The sequence below is a fragment of the Takifugu flavidus genome, chromosome 10 (genome assembly GCF_003711565.1).
Source record: "Takifugu flavidus isolate HTHZ2018 chromosome 10, ASM371156v2, whole genome shotgun sequence".
NCBI lineage: Eukaryota > Metazoa > Chordata > Actinopteri > Tetraodontiformes > Tetraodontidae > Takifugu > Takifugu flavidus.
The window spans coordinates 14009664-14028400 of record NC_079529.1 but is presented as its reverse complement, the minus strand read 5'-3'; the positions used below and the strand labels follow the sequence as shown (position 1 = coordinate 14028400).

Here is an 18737-nt window from a genome sequence, read left to right as displayed (position 1 = left end):
AATCATGATCACCTGACAGGCCTCTGTCACCCCACTGGGTCATGGTTTCCTCTCCTCTCCTCTCCTCTCCTCTCCTCTCCTCTCCTCTCCTCTCCTCTCCTCTCCTCTCCTCTCCTCTCCTCTCCTCTCCTCTCCTAGAGACAATTTTTATTGTTACAGACTTTTATTGCTCTAGTTACCTACATTTTATTCCTCCAGTATGTATCATATAAGTGATTTTAATCATTGTACATCATCATTTTACCATTTTTTGAAAACATAGCAGCACTCTTTAAAGAGTCCGGAGTTTCAGAGTATCATTACAACCTACCAATAATGTTATAACGGAACTGTGATGACCTATTTCGCCATGTGTGTGTGTTGTGTGCGTGTGTATGTGTGGACTAAACTGAAAATAGACAATAATCCACTGTAGCCTTGAGCCAATTTGAACTTTGTTCATTTGCTGTAAACCAGTCTTACTTGTTCTTTTGTCTCCTGTACCCTCCTTCTGAGTCACTCTCTCCCTCTCTTTTTCTCTTGCTCTCTCTCTCTGTCTTTATCTGTCTATGTCTGTGTGTGTGTGTGTGTGTGTGTGTGTGTGTGTGTGTGTATGTGTGTGTGTGTGTGTGTGTGTGTGAGAGAGAGAGAGAGAGAGAGAGAGCCATCCTCCTCATGACAACTTGACTTGTCATGACTAGCCTTGGAGAACAGTTGCTCAATGTTAATGTTTGACAGAAGGAAGGACTGTGGCAAGCTAACTCCGCCACGGTATTTCAGTTCTGCTTTCCTTCCGGTGTTTTTGGTGGATTAAAGCGCAATTAAACACTCACATATTGAGGAGAAAACAGAAACGATGATGGGTGAGTCCTTTATCTCTCTTACGACATTAAGAATGCTAAAGTCATAGACTGAGTGGCTGTGAATCTGTGATGCCTGTCCAGAGACAGCTCCATTACCATGGTATGTGGAAAAACTGCAAAATAACAAGCTTTATTTCTGGTTTGTAGGCAGTTTTGGTGCTCTGATATTTCTCTCTCTCACGCTACAAAAAAAAGTAATTCATCGGTTTAGAAATGTCAGGGCAAATAACACAAACGGCCAGAGCAACAGTGTGAAAAGGAATGTGATTTTCTGCCCCATTTATGGCTGCGCTGCAGAGGTGCTGGTCCTGATCGGCTTTGAAGGGACCATGAGCGACGAGCTCACGGTGAAGATGGGGGATGTGGTGAAAAACGTCACCAAGGCCAGCGAGGAGGGATGGCTGCTGGGTGAACTGAATGGAAAAAGGGGCCTTTTCCCTTCCAACTTTGTCAAGGTTGGTGAACAACCAGCGTGTAGTTTTACACTCCCTCTGGTTGTTAAAACACAGCGTGCTTTGTCTTCGAATCACAGGAGATACCAGTTTACTTAATGGGAGACAGCAAGAGGGAACCGCGAAGCCTTAGAAAAACCGGTAGGTCAAATGTGGCGTGAAGGGGAAAGTGCGTCCCACACCTATTCACCGCCACACTCCCGGCGGCTTCTGTGTTTGCAGTAAAGAAAATGCCACAAACGAGGAAATGTGAGGTGACATTTACCTACAACCCCATGAACCCCGACGAGCTGCAGCTGAACGTTGGGGAAATCATAGAGATCATCAGAGAGGTAGAGGCTCAAGGCCCTCAAGTCCATTGGTTGGACGGGTTGTTCTTTTTGAGCGCGTTTTGGGTTTTCTCCACAGATCGAAGATGGATGGTGGATGGGCGTGAAAGACGGCAAAGTGGGAGCATTCCCTTCCAATTTTGTCAAAGAGATATTTGTCGCGCCAAAAGGTTGGCCGAGAGGATTTGAGCCGTCGCTCTTGTTCGGGTGCAAATGTCGCTAATTGTTCTGTTTCGCAGAGGACAAAAGCAACGATGGCAAAAGCAGACCCAAACTCGCTAATGTTTTCAGCCGGGAGGTAGGACGGAGACACGCTTCGCTGATTCAGCTGTATGTTGTTGTAATCGCCTTGTTTGTTTTCTTTTTTCTCATGTCTGGCATGAAGATGCCTCAAAAGGCAAGCGTGAGGAACAAAAGCAAACCCAGTAAGTTCCCACCTTCCTGCTCGACCCGGGCTGTTTCTGAAGTCACGGGACGGGTTTATTTGTGTTCAGACACGTCACAGGTGGTTCTTATGAGCTGAATTCTTCACGAATGGGGTCATATGTGGCCTCTGTGATGGCTCCAGGTTTACAGCACCGCACCTCCAAGTCTCTTCTAGCTAATTTCAGGCGGTCATGTGACACCTGTAAAGGCTGATAAGATCTGTCCTCTCAGTCGAAACATGTTATTCCTCACACCCGCTTCCTGTTTAGATATGGACTGATGTCAGCTGAACTTATGTCCTCGTCTCTCCAGTGACAGAATGTTGCCAGGTCCTGTTTGACTACCAGGCTAAAACGGAGGATGAGCTGCAGTTGAAGAAAGGCGACGTCATAGTGATACTGAATAAGGTTCGGAAATGCTTGTTGACACTCTTCTGTGACTTCCCTGATGGACTCCTCCGACTGCATTTTCTTCTCTTTTATGTTTATCCAGTCAAACCAGTTGAGCCACTGTCAGAAATCATGTGTCAGATTACATAATGTGTTTATTTATATCACCCAAATGTGGTGGCTCCTCAAATCAGGTGGAGAAATCAACAGAAATTCCCAAATCTCTCAAATAAAAAGGATAAAAGCGTGACTCATGTATCTTCCCTGACCATCTGTTAACCTCCCGTCGTCCCAAAAGACTGTTGTGACTGTTTATTCTGACTGTGAAGGAAACAGAAGATGAAGGCTGGTGGGAGGGAGAGCTAAACGGACGGCGCGGCTTCTTTCCCGATAACTTTGTCATGGTGATTCCGCCGAAGGACATTCTGCAAGTGAGTCCAGTGAAATCCACTTTAGCCCGACTGTCGTTCCCGTGCTGGACCTGCTCCGTACCACGCGTTTGAAAACTGTTCTGCCATGAAGTCGTGGACATGTTTTACAGTAATGCTTTTTGGAATTGTGCTATTTTGAAGTTAATTTGAGCGACAAGCAAACATTTAATGTCATGGATGCAGTGAATTTTAGAATTCGTCAAGGTTTACATTGAGGAGTGAGGTTGCCCAAAGGTTTCTGCTTCTCCTTCTCTAGACTGGATCCTCAACCCAACTGCCTGAACGCAGCGCTCAACACAAGCCCCCCGGTAAGTGAGCACTACGCTGCAAACGCTGCGCTAAATTAGCCTAAGATGCGTCGGCCGTGTCCTCGCTGTGGACCTGGGCACCAACAGGATTTCTGAAACAAGCCTGTCACTACTTCAGTAGTTAATGGATTCATACAGAGCCTAGAAGACATTCTTTTTACACACTTTAGTATTTTGACGCCTAAATTGTGACAAATGTGACACATACCTAAAAGTAGCTTTTCAGTTGCGTAATAAGGTCGCATTTGGTTCCCTTTGATCTCCATTGAGAGCCGAATGAAAGGGCCACATGACAGTTCTGAGAATGTGTGACTTTGTTTGCTTTGTGGGTTTAATGTGTTAGAGATGTCAATCGCTTGAATGCTTGTTTTACTTTGGGGGGCTTGTCAACGCGGTGTCTCCTCTGCAAAGTTCCCATGAAATTAAAGAGGCAGATCAAGGCAGAATCCTTCTGAGCTGGAACACAAACACGTGCAGAAGAGGTCTCATCTTTGAGAAGCCAGAGCAGGAAGTGGCTTACTCAAATTATCATGGCTGCAATGGAAAATTCAAATATTAGTTGAATTCTTTAAAAAAAAAAAAAAGCTGGTGTAAATATAAAGCGACTGTGGTACCTTACGGTCGGTACAACCCCCCCCCCCTTGTGTGGTAACAGTCATAACAATTCACAGGAAATCTCCGCCTGTGATGGGGGATGGTGGCACTGGTCATGTGACTCACTTCAGGAGTCTTGGAGGAAACCCGGGGGTAGGAGGGGTGGATGTGAGCGCTGACACAAAGATTTGAACAACCAGAACAAGAAGCAACACTTGAGCGACTATTGCTGGGTGGAGGATTCGCTCCGGGGGGGGGAAATGTTGCACAATATTTTGAGGATGCGAGGTAGGCGACCAGTTCTTCTTCATCACCGGTTGCTGTTCTTCTTCTAGGCTGTGATTTGTGCCTGCATTTATGTAGCAGCTGTGACCAGAATAACTGCTTTATTTATTCTGACCAAGTGAGATAAAGCGAATTAGATGTCTGATGTCAGCGTCCAAAAGTCCTGAAATCAGTGGTTGCGCCGCTCCCTGAGAAACTTGTTAAAACCCTGTGGAACCATTAGTGAAGCACTATTGGATGCAGCTGCGACCTGATCTTGTATGGTGACGTGTGCAACTATACATTCCCATGTGGCTGCTTGTTAGCTGTGTTAAAGTCACACCAGCATGTCTGACCTGTATCATCAGAGGTCATATTTTAGGTTTCATTTCTCCACAAGCCGTTCCTTAATGATCAAATCAAATCAGCCACATTTAAATTTCGAAGGACATTATAAACCTTTTTGGTGTCATTTCCAAGGAAATAATTATACTGGATCAGTTCTGTATTCTCTAATGAATCCATGTTGTTTATATGCCAATATTTTATTGGCATATATTTTATTTTTTCAGCGAAAACAGAGGCATCAGAGCTGGAGAACGGAAGTCCTGCAAAAGTGAAAGGTAAACCTGAGATTTGCTTGGTTTGACCCTGACACGCTGCACTGGATGACAGTATATGTGTGTGAAAACTGATTTACAGACAATAAGCCGGACGTGAAGGACCTGAGAAGCAACCCTCCAGCTAAAGTAAAGCTGCCATTCATCACCAAACCCAGTCCTCCTCCAGTCAAGGACAAACCCAACAAGGTTTTACCCAAGTGAGTATAGCTGTCTTGTATTTGTCACATTGATTGTTTTAACCTCGGGTAAAAAGTGTCGGTGTCTGACGCTCTTTACCTGCTAGCACAAGCTGCCATATTGCCCTTAAAATACAAATACCAGGACATTTGACCTTTAGCAACTCAGTGGAAATGTGTCATGAGTAAGATTGGAACCCATTTCCTGTTTCCTGCGCAAACGGCACGGACTGACTCACTCAGGGGGAAAAACAACCCAGTAAGAACAGGGATTATCTCAAATTTGCTTCCACGTGCATCAGCTCGGGTGTTTCAGTCTCATTTATCGGCACATTACAGTCTGATTTGGATGTTAAAAGTAAGTGGCGTGAAGCTGGATCCCTGCTGTGTACTGATGGTGAGAGACGTATCAGGATGCTGAACTTCTGCAAAGCACAGCTGCCAGGTGCTGCACCTGCACCCATCTCAGAGAAAAGGAAACCGGAAGCCACATTCACCCATCTTTAGAGAAGAAGAAAGACTTTTTACTGTCAAAAATACACAACTATACCAGGATGTGTGTCCTCTTATTTTCATTAGAGCCAGTGATGATGTGGCTCCAGAGGTGAAGGAAACGGACAGATTCGATGGCGTGGTTTTGGAGACTGAAAAGCTAACTCACCCCACAGCAAACCGAGCCAAACCCCCCCAGAGGAGACCACCGTCAGGCTTGATAACGGCCACCCAGGTAAGTGAATTATTTCTTAGGTTTGTTTTTCCTACCCAAATTCTGTCCATGACATTTGCAACATGGGTTTGCCAGGCAACTGCTTTAGGTTCGGATACTCGAGTCTCAGATTTCCCACCTGGCACTTGGTGTGTGTTTGACAGTGTAAACGCAGTGACATTTTCCCATGTTTTTTTTTTTTTTTTTTAATTTTTAACTATAATTAAAGATCACACAGGAGGAATGGTCACACTGAGAGACAGCCATTGTTTTGGTTTTATATAGAGTTTTATACCTACTGCTGCTCTCAAGGTCCAGTTGTCATGCAGGGGAAATCATTAACAAAGACATTCCTGAAATCTCAGATAGACTGGACAGAGTACAGCCATAAGGTCTATTTTAAAAGGGTGAAAACCCTGGTTACACCCATGTAACAGCAGTAACAATTTCTGGCCCCCTCTCTGGGCTTTCATAGAAATATTTCTAAGAGTAACTCACCCTCCATTAACCCATGTTTGCCTTTTATTTGGTATCATTTAGAGGTTGTCAGGATTTAACGTTTTTAAGCATGCCACCTAATTATTTGACGTGCATGACGTCAGACGACCTTCGGTTATGCAATGGCATCTTCTCACCACTGGGAGGCGCTGTAGTACCATGAAGAACAGGTTTCTGAAGAACAGGTTCTGTTTTTAGATTTAAGTTATTGTAATTACTAAAAGAGGTGTATTAGGTTAAGAAAACCAGGCATTTTCCCATGTTTATAAATGGAAATGTTAAGTAAATGAGTGTGTTTGTTTAAAGATTGAATTTATTTTGGGCCATTCTGTTCACCCCAGGGCATTGACCAGAATGAACCAGAATCAGCACCCAAGGTCCAGACAGACAGATTTCCCGCTTTGCCAAAGGTCCGTCACATGGCTGGAGCACAATTGTGTCGTTCCCATAAACTAGTGATGAATGGTCTACATTTTCTCCACTGCGATGCACAGACTTCAGAGAACCTACTGCCATCTCCTGCGAAACCGGACCAACCAAAGACGCCACCGCCCTCTCGACCTCCGGTGCCTAAAGTGGTCGTGGACGGCAGGCCAGTGATCCAGAAAGAAGAAATCAGTCTGGAAAATCTGCAGGCTGAAATTAAAGAGCTGAGAATGGCTCTGGAGCTGCTACAGAGGCAACATGAGTGAGTTCTCTTTTTAATAAGACAACAGCCTCTCAAGCTTAGTTCTTAATTATTCATGTAAATAAAGATGCTATACTGGACCTACATGGTCACAGACTACACAATTATGCATTTTTTATTTGTTTTTTTCCATACAGGCAAGATATTAAAGAACTGAAAGAAGAACTGAGCCAGGAGAGAAGTAAAGGGACCATCCTGCAGGTCAATGGGAATGCCGCTAAAGAATAGTCGGGTCTGGCTCCTGGTTTGTGCTGTTGTTACTAAGTGGTTTGTCTTTTTCAGTTGGAAGTGCAGAGTTTGAGAATGAAGCTGTAGTGCTGAGCTCCTGACACACACTGTGAGTGGACACACTGGGCCTCTGGCTGTTAAAATGGACAAGAAGTAGAACAAAAGGACCATCGAACAGAGGCTACGGATCAACCGACTGCAAAGACAATCATAACTGAGGCTGAACATGCACTGGACATTCTAAAGTTTTTAAACTGGGGCCTGCTTTAATGGCTTTACAATTACTGCTCAACACATTCCATTTTCAACCTGATGTATAGTTCTAAGACTTTCTGGACCACAGTATATGTAATATATGCAGCTGTACATACGAGTGATTATCCATGATATATTTTGCAAAGACATTAAAATATAGTTTTCAGTCTTTTATTTGGGCACTGAATCTTTTCACCAGATGTAATGTGAGATCAAACCAGTAGAGGTCACTACCGCGCAGCGCTTTACAAACAGCTGTACACGTTAACCCTGACCATCAGGTTCAGTTGGGAAATTTATTTGAGATTGAAGCAGCTGACTGTTAAATAAACGGCTCTGTGACACAATCGAGTTGAAAACTCAGCCTTTGCCCCAAGTTGACAGTAAAATTGTCAAACACGCTGACTTTACCTGGCTGGATTTAGAAAAAAACGACAGACTGAGAACGTCTGCACACCGAAGGCTTAAACTTGATCACAATTGAAACATGCCAGTCTTCGATGTAATGTACAGCTGCGGATCTGCTCTCTCATATTGGCGCTGGTGACAGTGCTACCCACTGTAGAGCACATCTGGACGACATCTGGAGGTCATCGTAGAACGGGTGCACCAGAAACTACCATGGGAACAGGCTATTTTTAAATATTACGAGGTCACTGAAGGCGCAGGAACGAAAGGAACGAAATACATCAAACTATGTGAACAAAGAAGCAATTGATGGCAGCACAGATTAAATAACAAGATGAAAGAATGCTTTTTCTATAAAACACAAAAAGCATGGGAAAAAGCAATAGATAGATAGATAGATAGATAGATAGATAGATAGATAGATAGATAGATAGATAGATAGGTGGAAGCCTCCTCCAGGAGGAGCTTTCACTAACTCAGTTGTTTTTTTTCAAAGAAGACGGGAAATGAATTTCATTCCCAGCAATCATATTACATCTCTTATCATCTGTCATCTGACTCCACTGGCACCAAGCCCTTATTATCAAATCTGACAGTTGGGGTTTTAAAAAAAATAAATCTATTTCTCTAATGTTTCTAATTTAATAACAATTGTGCAAGATTAAAAATAAACAAGCAAACAAAAGGAATTCCATTTGCCTCATCAGAAAAGTTTTTGTCTCATCAAGCTGATTACATCTGCGGCCCGGAGGCGCAGTGAAAGGGCTCTGTGTTTGTCTGGGGCAGGTAATTAGGAGGAAAAACAAAATGACTTGACTTAATCCTTTAATTTTGTCATTTCCTATGGGGACGTTTTTCCTCAAAACACAGTCGCGCATTTATTGGACTCATAGATGAAAGAAACGTAATTACTTTGGTACTTTAGGGGACGTGTAACCTGATGAAGCAAAAGGTTCTCCAAGTTCCAAGAAAAAAAGGAAAGGTTTCCACACAAATCCAGTCTATGATCAGCGATTTAATCATCCTTCAAGAACTTCAACACGGTATGAACACGTCTGCTCTCCTATTATATACATGAATCCACAACTGTCTGTTTGGGTCCTTAAACATCACGCAGGGTGTCCCATACACTTGCCACTCTCCCGTTTAGTTAAATAAGTCTTTCAGGAACCTGTTTTTCTAATTTCATCTCGCCACACAGGAAGTGCAATATCGCGCAGGTCAGCGTTGGCGGAGCCGATCGAAGGCTGCCGCTGCGGCCTCAGGAGTCAGTAGTAGTGCACCCTTCCAATAGTTCCCGTTCCTGTCCCCAGGATGTCGGGCTGGCCGTTCCTCCAGATCTCACGGATGATGCGCTCCCTCTCCTCCAGCCGCTGCGCCCGCTCCAGCTCCTCGGCGGACGTAAAGACGTTCACACTCAGGGTCCCGTCCGATTGGCTGGTGTGATTGCTGACAGGTGCGTCTGTGCTGGGCGAAGGGACGGGGGCCTCGGCGTCTTCGCCGTCCTCGTCCTCCTCCTCCGCGCTCTCGTCCACCCTCTCAGCGACGTTCTTTAGGGGTTTCTTCTCCGGGGTGGAGGAGGCCATCTTGGTTCGTGGCTTACATGAAATGCGGATGACCAGGAGGCAGAGCGTCAGCACCAGGCCGAAACACACGCCGAGCACAAAGTACAGGCCGAAGCTCTCCGGGTTTGCTGCAATAGAAAAAGCGAACATTTTTTCAGATATCAGGGAGTCAGGACCCACGCCGTGACCTCTGACCTCTGACCCACCTTTGATATGAGCATACGCAGCTATGCTGTTGCTCAGGAGCTCCATTTCTTTATCCTCCACATCCATGTCGATGTTGCTCTTTTCACACCTGAAAGACAGTCCTGCGTTACACCTCAACACACGCACGTTCACGCCGCCGTCCCCCGCTCAGCAGCTGTACGTCGACCCCCACACCCCCGAGGACAGAGCGTTCTGACGCCGCGCGGGTGGATTGAGGCTCGTGAGCCTCAAAAGCTCCTCTGTGTCGTCCTAAACCTTCAACTGAATCCAACGTTTTACACGCGGAACTCAGCCTCTGACATTCACACTGAACCGTGACAGAGCCCCATTAAAGAGGTCAACAGTCAGGTTTTCCAAGCACTGGGACAGGCCTCCCTCCCAGAAGGGGGGACCCCCAGATCAGTTGGCGAAGCCGTCCTTGAGCTACAGCTCCGTTCCCCTGAAAATGAAGCTCCAGTAACGGGTTTTGTTCATGCCTTGGATTCTTCTTTCCACAGTTTTCCAGTTTTGCATATTGTCTTTTTGTGGAGAGATGGACCCTTCAGAACCTGAACACAGGCGACCCGGCTTCCCCTGCTGGATGTGGCTGATGCCGCACGTTCAGTCAGAACTGAAGGGGAAGTCCATGAAGTTGCTTCAATGAAAACCTTTTAACGTGTTGGACCACAGAATGACATCCGGAACCATGGAAATAGAAGCCTGGATGAATTCAACTTGAGGAACTGGCTGGATCTTATAAGTCCAGCTCACCTTTACTTAAAATGATTGACTTTGAAAGATCATTTGAAATTGAAGCTAGTGCAATATTGAGGGGTTCACACACTTCTGTGAGTAGCGGCTGAGGTGTGATGTGGAATCGGGGACGATGCTTTAGCCAGATATGGAGATTTTAGTCCTGAAATAGTAGAAAAATGATCAATTGGTTGGGTCGCTAACAACCTCCAGGTCTAAAGAAAATTACGTCAGGATCATAGAATTCTAGAGGTTTGATGAGAGACGGACGCAGCTGATTGGTCCTTTAGTTAAAGCTCTTTCATTTCTGGCCACTCTCTGCCTGTTCGCTATCCTGCTGCTGTCCCATTAAGAACAGAATTCTGTCTGAGAGACAAACACCACTTTAAAATCAACGCTGTTTTTAAACAAACAACAGATACCAAGCGAAGCAAATCCAACTTTTCACCATGCGGAGGGCTTAACTCTCCAAACACCCTTTTTTCTCTTAATTATGTGTAACTCTTTTTCTGTTGAACTGTCCCTTCCTGGCTTTCATTTTAGCAGTGAGACAGCAACTTCAGCGATGCCGTCCTACTTCGCCGCACCGCTAAAACGCTTCTTTTGTTGTCCTTGTTTAGGCCCGACGGCCCTACGGCAGCAGAAAATTACATCCAGTGGCTTTAACATGTGCGTCCTGTTGTGGCTGTGATGACGAATGATAACCCCCCCCATCCTGAAACTAACCTGAGCACCAGGGCTCCAAGACAAACCACATGGAGTTTAATACTGATGTCCTCAGAGGGGCCCGAAGGCCTCAGCATTGTTTTCACGTGACACAAACACCTGATTTATGCCGCATTTACACTTATTTGTTGTGGCTTTCGATAGACTTCAAGCGTAAAACTCAAGCACCACATGTAGGCCGTATGGAAGGCGGCCAAGTAATAAACACAGCAGATGTAAAACCGAATGAGGCGTATAAATAAAGCTTAAAACTTACCACTGGAGGAAACGCCGGAGCACCTCCTCACTTCCAGCTCATGCTTTACTCAACAGTTGGAATGTGGATCTAAAAATTGACCCGGTTTGTCTGGCTTTTTCTCCCTGGCTGTTGAACTGGGATGTGTGAGCTTTGGTCTCCAGGGCTAAACAGACACATGCAACACACACACACACACACACACACACACACACACACACACACACACACACACACACACACACACACACACACATCCAGCTACATTAGATCCAGAATCATTGAGGCGCCTGCAATGCAAACAGTGACCAGCCTGTCACAGAATACACAAGACAGAAGGGTTTTTTCCAGTTTTCTGTGGCTCTGCAGGACCGGACCGCGCTAACCAAACACACAACTCGCTGTATTTAACATCGAGATGATGTTTCTCAGACTAGAGGAGACAGAAGATAATTACACTGCTGTTATCTGCATTTTTTTTTCAATTCTGCTTATGAAGTCTGCACTGTAATTGTGTGGGTGGGGATACTGTAGTGTGTTGGATCATGCTGTGGGATCACTGCTACCTGTCTCTACTCATCTGTAATCTGCCGTGCGAGCTGCTTGGGTGAAGCTCTTTCATGGCGTAAGAAGCACAGCCTTGTGGAGAGGAACCGCCGACAACATGGGGGTTGCTGCTTTTTAAAAGAATTGCAAGGAAACATCTGCCTTCTCTTAGCGTGGCTTAAAATCTGAATCTGAGTTTAAGACCAGTTGAAGACCTAAAAAATGCTAAAAGGGTAGGAAAAAGAGCACAACATCCCCTAACTTTGGATTCAAGTGATGAGGATTTTTCTATAATCAAGCGCAGAATCATATTCTTCACCTCTGAAAACCTGCTGGGGGGGGGGGGGGGGGGGGGGGGGGGGGGGGGGGTAGATGGCAGGTGGAGGGCTGGGCGCTGTGAAAAGTGCTGTGCTGTGCTGATTCCCAACTTTGGAAAAGCTCCTCTGCCTGCCACAGTTGGTTTTACAGAGCTGCTGCGCTTTGCAGGCCAGATTCTGATCTTGCTGACTCTTGGCAGAACCTATGTACACAACCGAGCCTGTGAGACAGCACTCGGGGGTTAAGTGGCAGTCGCCATGGTGACCTTCTGTCCAATCAACCCCCTCGCTGCCCATGGGAACCCAGAGATGAAGTTTCTTTTTAAATCTGCACAGAGATGGAAAAAAGGGCCAATTTTCCTTCATTTTCTTTCATTTATGAATAAGTTCATCTCTTCACCTTCTACAGACACTAATCTCCTTCTGCTAATGGAATCTATTCATCAGGACCAAGGCAGAGCTGAGGAACATACCCCTTAAAAGAGACTTTTGTCTTAATCTCAAGGGCAATAACGATCGCATGACTCCAGCCACGGCTCCGTTCAGGTCAACGTTAATAACTTGACGCCGTACAGAGCCATAACCGGTGTCTGCTCACCCGGGAATCCTGCAAAGATGAACTTCATCAGGAGTCAGGAATTCGATTCTGCTGTTTAATGGCATCTGGAGACCTGTTTAAAGCCTATCTAAACACTAATTACCCTGCCATGTTGTTTTGTTGTGTTTTGTTTTACTCTGGGAAGGAAATGAGGAACAGACCCTCTCCTCCACAGCCCCTCGCCATCCCATGACTCAACCTTCAGTCATCCAAGCGACCTGACTCACATTTCTGTGACAAATGTTGCCCCTCCTGGCAGTCGGAATGAACTCTTTTTCAAATCAACGTAGCAACTGTGTGATAATAACTAGAATTACAGATGAATTCAACAAATGCTAACGTTTATCCAGGGGACTTGATCTGGAAAAAATGCAACAATTAAAACCAAAAACGTAAATGGGGAATTTATGCCACGTTCGCCCTGGTCCGTCACGGCCTTGTGCCGCTATGACGTTAATCCTCTTTTTCATATCTACAGTATCATTTACTGTTTCCTTTTCTCATATCCTCAGGTCAAACGTTCCAGGCATCCTGTCCCTCTGTCCCCAACTACAGAAATACTCCTGCTTAGGCTCTTTAGAAAAGCTTTCCTCACAACGTTAAACATAGATCCTCTAAAATCTCACAGCTTTAAGCCTTTTTCCCAAAAACTTGGTTATTTTTTAACAACGTCAGCAGACTGAAGACTGAACACAAACACATTATGCTGCAGTGTTGTGGCCTTAGAGGAGGTCATGTGCTATTTTTTGACCAAGTTGTTTTTCTTTGGTTGGGATGGACAAACGGGGTGGGAGAAAAACTCCAGACATGAGGTTTATTTTTGCTGTCAACCTCTTGCCGATAACCCCGACGGCTCTTCCTTCCTACGCAGACGACACTGAACTATTCAGAGTTCAGGCTTCATGTTGTTTTGGGTCACAAACCTCCAACTGTGCAGGGTGTCAATTCTCAATAGGGAGGGGTATATTTTTTATTTTGGTGGACTTTTTATTGGGAAAGCTTCCAAGGCCGATGACATTTCCTTGTTTTTCTGTTGTTGCTTTTTACTTTTCTTACCACACCAAGGCAGTCTGTGAGAAAACCCAGAAGCTGCCATCTCTCCCGGCATTCTCTCCAGCCTCTGGATTACGGAAATCATTAAAAAGTTCCTACTTTGATTGTGAGGCTGCTGCTGGGATTAAAAACAGATTGCAATATTCAATTAAACAATCTAAGTAATTCCTTTGCCATTTTCAGCTTTGTGGAACAAACTCAACAAAGCTGCGCCTTAAATAAATACACAATTACCGCTAAGTAGTGGCTCTCTGAGGCATTAAGAAATTCTTTTAGGAGCTGATAACAGCTAAAAACTTTGCTGGATATGTATCAGGGAAACAGCAAATTATTTTACCATAATGGAAAATCACGTTTTTCCCAGAACAGCAGATATGTTTTATGCATTAACCAGACTGTTGTTCAAGATGTTAGCTCACAGCTGGTGTGTAAAAGTGCTTGCTTAAATCCACAGGGTGAAGCCTCATTCCTTTACAGATGCCTTCAACACGTCCAAGAGCGTATCTGGAGAAAATAAAACAGCGCCTGACAGGACGGCAGGCAACATAGAACGCCACTGGCTGATGCGCAAAAATGCGAATTGACAAACTGTTGCGTTTCAAGCGCCATCTAGTGGTTGTGTGCACAACAACAGTCTAGGCTTGAAATGGCAGCTGGGTTATTTACATGCAACAGCAGCAGACAATGGAGTTTGTACTGTTCTGTAGGTAACAGAACACATCTGCTCCTCAAATTTCACCAAACCAAACCTTAACAGAAAGATGCTAACTAGGCTTTCATCTGGATCATATTAGATAGATGGAACAAAAGTTGTGTAAAGCCTTGCTGGTTGCTTCAAAGCAGTAGTTTAGTTGTGAGTTTTTTTTAAAACTTCTAAACCGCTAATGCTAATGCCTGATGCTTCTGCTAGTTGTTACCTGCAGGAGGCCAGCTGCCGTCTCTGGCTTTGTTCGCAGCTGAGATCTAAAATACAGGTTTGCTGTATGTGTTACTGTATTATTAAAATATTTGGCACTTTGATGCCCTTATAAAACCAACATTTGTTTTCAATGTAACCACGGCGCATGATGTTCCTGGGCATAGATTGCACCATATTAGGATGGTTGCAGAGAAAAGGAGCCCCTTGTTGCCTTGGTGCATCTGTTTAAAATTTATTTTATGTTAGGGCCTGTTGTAAATAGTGTATAAGGAGGCATATCATAGAACCTCCAAAACACAGACTTGTTTTTTCCCCCTTCAAACAACTGTAATGTAATGCTACACCTGTTTTGTCTACAATCTGGGGGACTATTTTAGTAATACCCCGTCTCCGGCTGCAGGAGCTAGGTCCGATCTGTCCCTCTTCAACCATAAGAGTAAATGAAAACAAAATGAATTTGTGGACACTGTTGGTCTCACAGGGCCACAAACGTCCCAATAAAAGACTGCTAAAGCCTACGGCTGGTTGTGGTTCCAGCAGTCATGCTTCAACTTGGGAAGCAAAGTTCTAATAAATAAACCAGATTCTTCTCACTTGTGCTACATCTGATTTGTTATAAGATGCCAATCACTTCCCACTGGGTGGATTCCACCGGTTTGCCAAAGGCAACGTAAAGCTTTTAAAATCGTCTATGACCTGAACTTAAATCTTAAACACCTACACAAATATAAAGTTTTATTAGCTTTCCTCTGAAGTGGGTCTCAGACACACACCTGTGCTGTAGTCAGACTTTTAACTCCTTACAAAGTTCAGTCAGATTCACTGTTCTTGAACGTGGTCTGAGTGTTCGAGGCGTAGAACGCAGCATAGAACGCAGCGTTGCCTTTATTTTATTATTTGACATACACTTAAGTAAAACCAGCTTGACTTAAAAGGGCTAAATTGTTTCTCAGGTATAAACACAGATTGGCACCAGTCAAACATTGTCTGCTCGTTATTATTTAACACGTTAGCTTGGGTCGAGTCTGCGGCGTCCCGCCAGCGAACAGGGCACTGCTGGATTTGGTGTTTTACAACATGTAATGGGGGGGTAATAGAGATATGAGCGTGAGCCGGGGGGGTGATGGTGAGTGGGTAATAGCATACAGATGTGTTTCTGAAGGGAGCTGTATGTAAATAAGGTGGAGATATCCTGAAATCCTCTTCATGGTGCCACAGATGAAGCAGTGTGTGGGATTTCTGACAGGCTTTAACGTCTCCATGACGACAGTCACCGACCGCTCGCGTCCACTCCACTTTATGCTGAAATCTATGCTGAACCCCCCCAATGCCGATTTTGAAAGCACGTTTTGGCATCAGACCATGTGAAACTTGGAAAAGTAGCCCCAAAAATAGAAGCATGATGTCATTCTTTTCATCAATCCGTTCCTTCCAGCAGCAGCGCAGACTGGATCAATTACATGGGCCCTACAGATTACTCAGAGACGTGTTTGCTGCCTCCACGATACGGATCGTAGCATCGACTCAGCGGCGCTGTTGAATTTAGGTCCAGAAAGGCTCTTGGGACTTATTTTGGAGTAGTAAAAGTGGTGGAAACTGGATCCCTTTTGGGACTGTAAAGCCTCTTTTCTAAAACAATGCTGCCATGAAGCCTGTTAAAGAACAGTGACATCACAGGTGATCACTTAGGCGTCCAGAGAATCATCTACTCTCAGATACAATCAGAGAATAAAGTTGAAGAACATTTTTCTTTTCTGTAACGTGGAAACATGTTTTGCTGGATTTTAAATCAAGATTTTCCGAGTTTATAGTAAATGTATAGCACAAGTTCAGCAATATAGAGTATATCATAAGGAGGCAGCGTACATTGAGTTATATTTTATATATGTACGAGGAACATGGTGTCATCTAGAGCTTCTAAACGCCTCTAAAACATCACCTCGGTTCTTTTGATGCAGTGAACACGCTGAGGTTTTTGTCATTTCTACCTTCATGTAAAGCAGAACTAGATCCAAACATAACAGATGTGTTTAGTTTGGATAAAGGACCAGATGATCAGAGGGAACAACGGAGGAAATCTCGTGGAATTCCACATTAAGCCGCCGCCACAGCAGCAGAGATTAAAGGAGGCAAACATCTAAATGAGCCTTTGTTAATGGAAAATGGTTCTTCCGAGAACGCAGCTGACGATCAGCTGATCGGGGGAGCGTGAAGAGTCCCTGTCATGACCAAAATGAGCTTTGGGAAGTCTTTCACACATTTATGTCCTCACTTTGCGTTGGATGTCTCTCCGGGGCGATTTAGGGCGAAAATGAAGTCATATATTCGGATCAGAAAGGGGAAATTTTAACCTGTTGGTGCTGAATATTTCTTCTGTGCACCCAACAGGCATAAGTGATGCATTGTGCTCTTTATATTTAGGCGAAACAAACAAACACAAACAAACAAACCCAAAAGCTTGTGATAATGTCACGTCTAAGCCTTAAATCAGTCATTAATGGCTCCTGCTTGTGCCACTTCTAAGCGCTCGGTAATGTTAATTAAGTAAGCAACATAGGAATAAAAGTAAAGTTTTTATAGGAGCTATTTTTAATCTTGGAATAAAGACAAAAACCCACCTCAATCACAACGTCTTTGCTGGTTATTAGAGTCTGTTGGCGCTTTGACGCACTACTCGATGCGGGAAGTTAAAAATTCCGCTCATACAACGGATTGAATATTCCAGGATTCCGTGTGAAAAGTAAAGTCTAGCAGCTTGATGAGGTCGCAGGGGTCACAGAGAGGTCAGCCTGCCCAAACCAGCCTTGGGGGGATTTTTCTTAACTTCATGCTCATTCTATGAAAGGTTATCTGATGGACTGGAGGATCAGATAGTGTGAATTAAAGGAGACCTCTGAGAACAGTCCAGGCTGGTGCTGCCTCCGCCCAGCGTCCCCCGTCCCCCTGATAAGAGGTGCGAAGCACAAACATCAAGCGGAGAGGACCAAAGCCTTTGGGAAACAGTCCGCCCTGCTGTGCCTGAACATCCCTCGGTCCACCGAAGGTGAACCACCAACGATGCCCGGCCGTCTCTGATTACCTGACATCTGCCTTTCCTGGCGACAGGATGTTTGCTTTGATTGTAGCAAGGTGACAGATATTAATCACACACGGCTGAACAATAATGTGCAGCTGCACAGGAAGCAGGTCTGCTGTTCTAACTCACCAGCGTTGGGAACCGAACTATGACTATTAATGCTATACGAGTCGTTATTTAAGTAGGTTTTCTGAAAAAAACATCACCGGTGAAAGACAGGATTACTGGATCATGCGGAGAGCAGCTTGGTCTTGCTGCTCTGATGGGAAACCAATGAAACCTGCAGATGCTCTGAACAACTGTAGGCAACCGGGAAAGTTCAGTAACAGAAGTGCTACGGCTCTCCGCGCGCACTGAAATCAACTGTCATACTCACCGGAGTGCTTCTAAACCGGCTCGGTCCAGACGGAAAGCCTCAGGCAAGGTGTAAATGTCAGCCCTCTTTCCCTCCAAATTCAGCCCCAAACGGGAGCACAAAGCGGTGCTGAGTGTTCAGTTCATTCTCTGTTTCTGCTGTGGTCAACTGCTGTAGCGCGTGTGTTCCTGACTGAGCGGGTGTGTGTGTGTGTGTGTGTGTGTGTGTGTGTGTGTGGAGCCTTGGGAAGAGGCGGTAACTTCCTCTCAAAGTTGGAGACAAGTGACTAACAGAGTTTGCTCTCTCCCAGCTCCCAACACGGAGCATGAAAAGCTGTCATACTATCCCCCCCTCTGATTAAAAAAGTGGAACAGCCCAAAAAGGGCTAGTTTGAGGGGTTGGGGAAAAGTAGTGGTCCTGTGTGTGTGTGTGTGTGTGTGTGTGTGTGTGTGTTCTTGTGCTTGCTACTTACTGAGCAACAAAATATTCATTCTACTAGCAAAGTGAGGACATTTTGGATGGTCCTCACAACTTCAAAGGACTTTTTGAGGTTTTAGGTTTTAAAGTTTTTATGGTTGAGGTGAGTACTGGGTTTAGGTTAGGGTCAGTGGGTTAGATGGGATAGTTAGCGTTAGGGTCCTCACAAAGTCCTCACAAAAATAGAAGTGCAAGGATGAGTGTGTCTCTGTGTGTGGGTTGGGATGTGATGTGGTGAAGGTGGTGGGAGGGTGGGGGAGTTTCCCCCGCTGTTGTTAAGGAAACAAGAAAGCCACTCCAGACACGTTAAATTT

General features: G+C 44.9%; 2 protein-coding genes across 3 annotated transcripts; one reads left to right on the top strand and one right to left on the bottom strand.

Moving 5' to 3' along the window:
• The first annotated feature begins 671 nt into the window (after positions 1–671).
• On the top strand, positions 672–7383 carry sh3d21 (SH3 domain containing 21). Its single transcript, XM_057044726.1, has 17 exons — positions 672–842; positions 1140–1297; positions 1375–1435; positions 1517–1626; positions 1703–1793; positions 1863–1921; positions 2009–2048; positions 2362–2456; positions 2768–2869; positions 3126–3177; positions 4608–4658; positions 4738–4855; positions 5414–5561; positions 6380–6448; positions 6533–6726; positions 6864–6927; positions 7009–7383. Exons 1-17 carry the CDS (start codon positions 836–838, stop codon positions 7039–7041), a joined length of 1452 nt encoding a protein of 483 aa, XP_056900706.1. The 5' UTR covers positions 672–835; the 3' UTR covers positions 7042–7383.
• eva1ba (eva-1 homolog Ba (C. elegans)) lies at positions 7365–18227 on the bottom strand. Of its 2 annotated transcripts, XM_057044727.1 has the most exons (4): positions 17968–18225; positions 11104–11248; positions 9389–9477; positions 7365–9310 (listed from the first exon to the last, which is right to left on the bottom strand). In XM_057044727.1, exons 3-4 carry the CDS (start codon positions 9453–9455, stop codon positions 8886–8888), a joined length of 492 nt encoding a protein of 163 aa, XP_056900707.1. In that variant the 5' UTR covers positions 9456–9477; positions 11104–11248; positions 17968–18225; the 3' UTR covers positions 7365–8885. The 2 variants fall into 2 exon arrangements, with proteins under 2 accessions (XP_056900707.1, XP_056900708.1); XM_057044728.1 differs by lacking the exon at positions 11104–11248 and having other exon boundaries at positions 17968–18227.
• Positions 18228–18737: the final 510 nt, after the last annotated feature.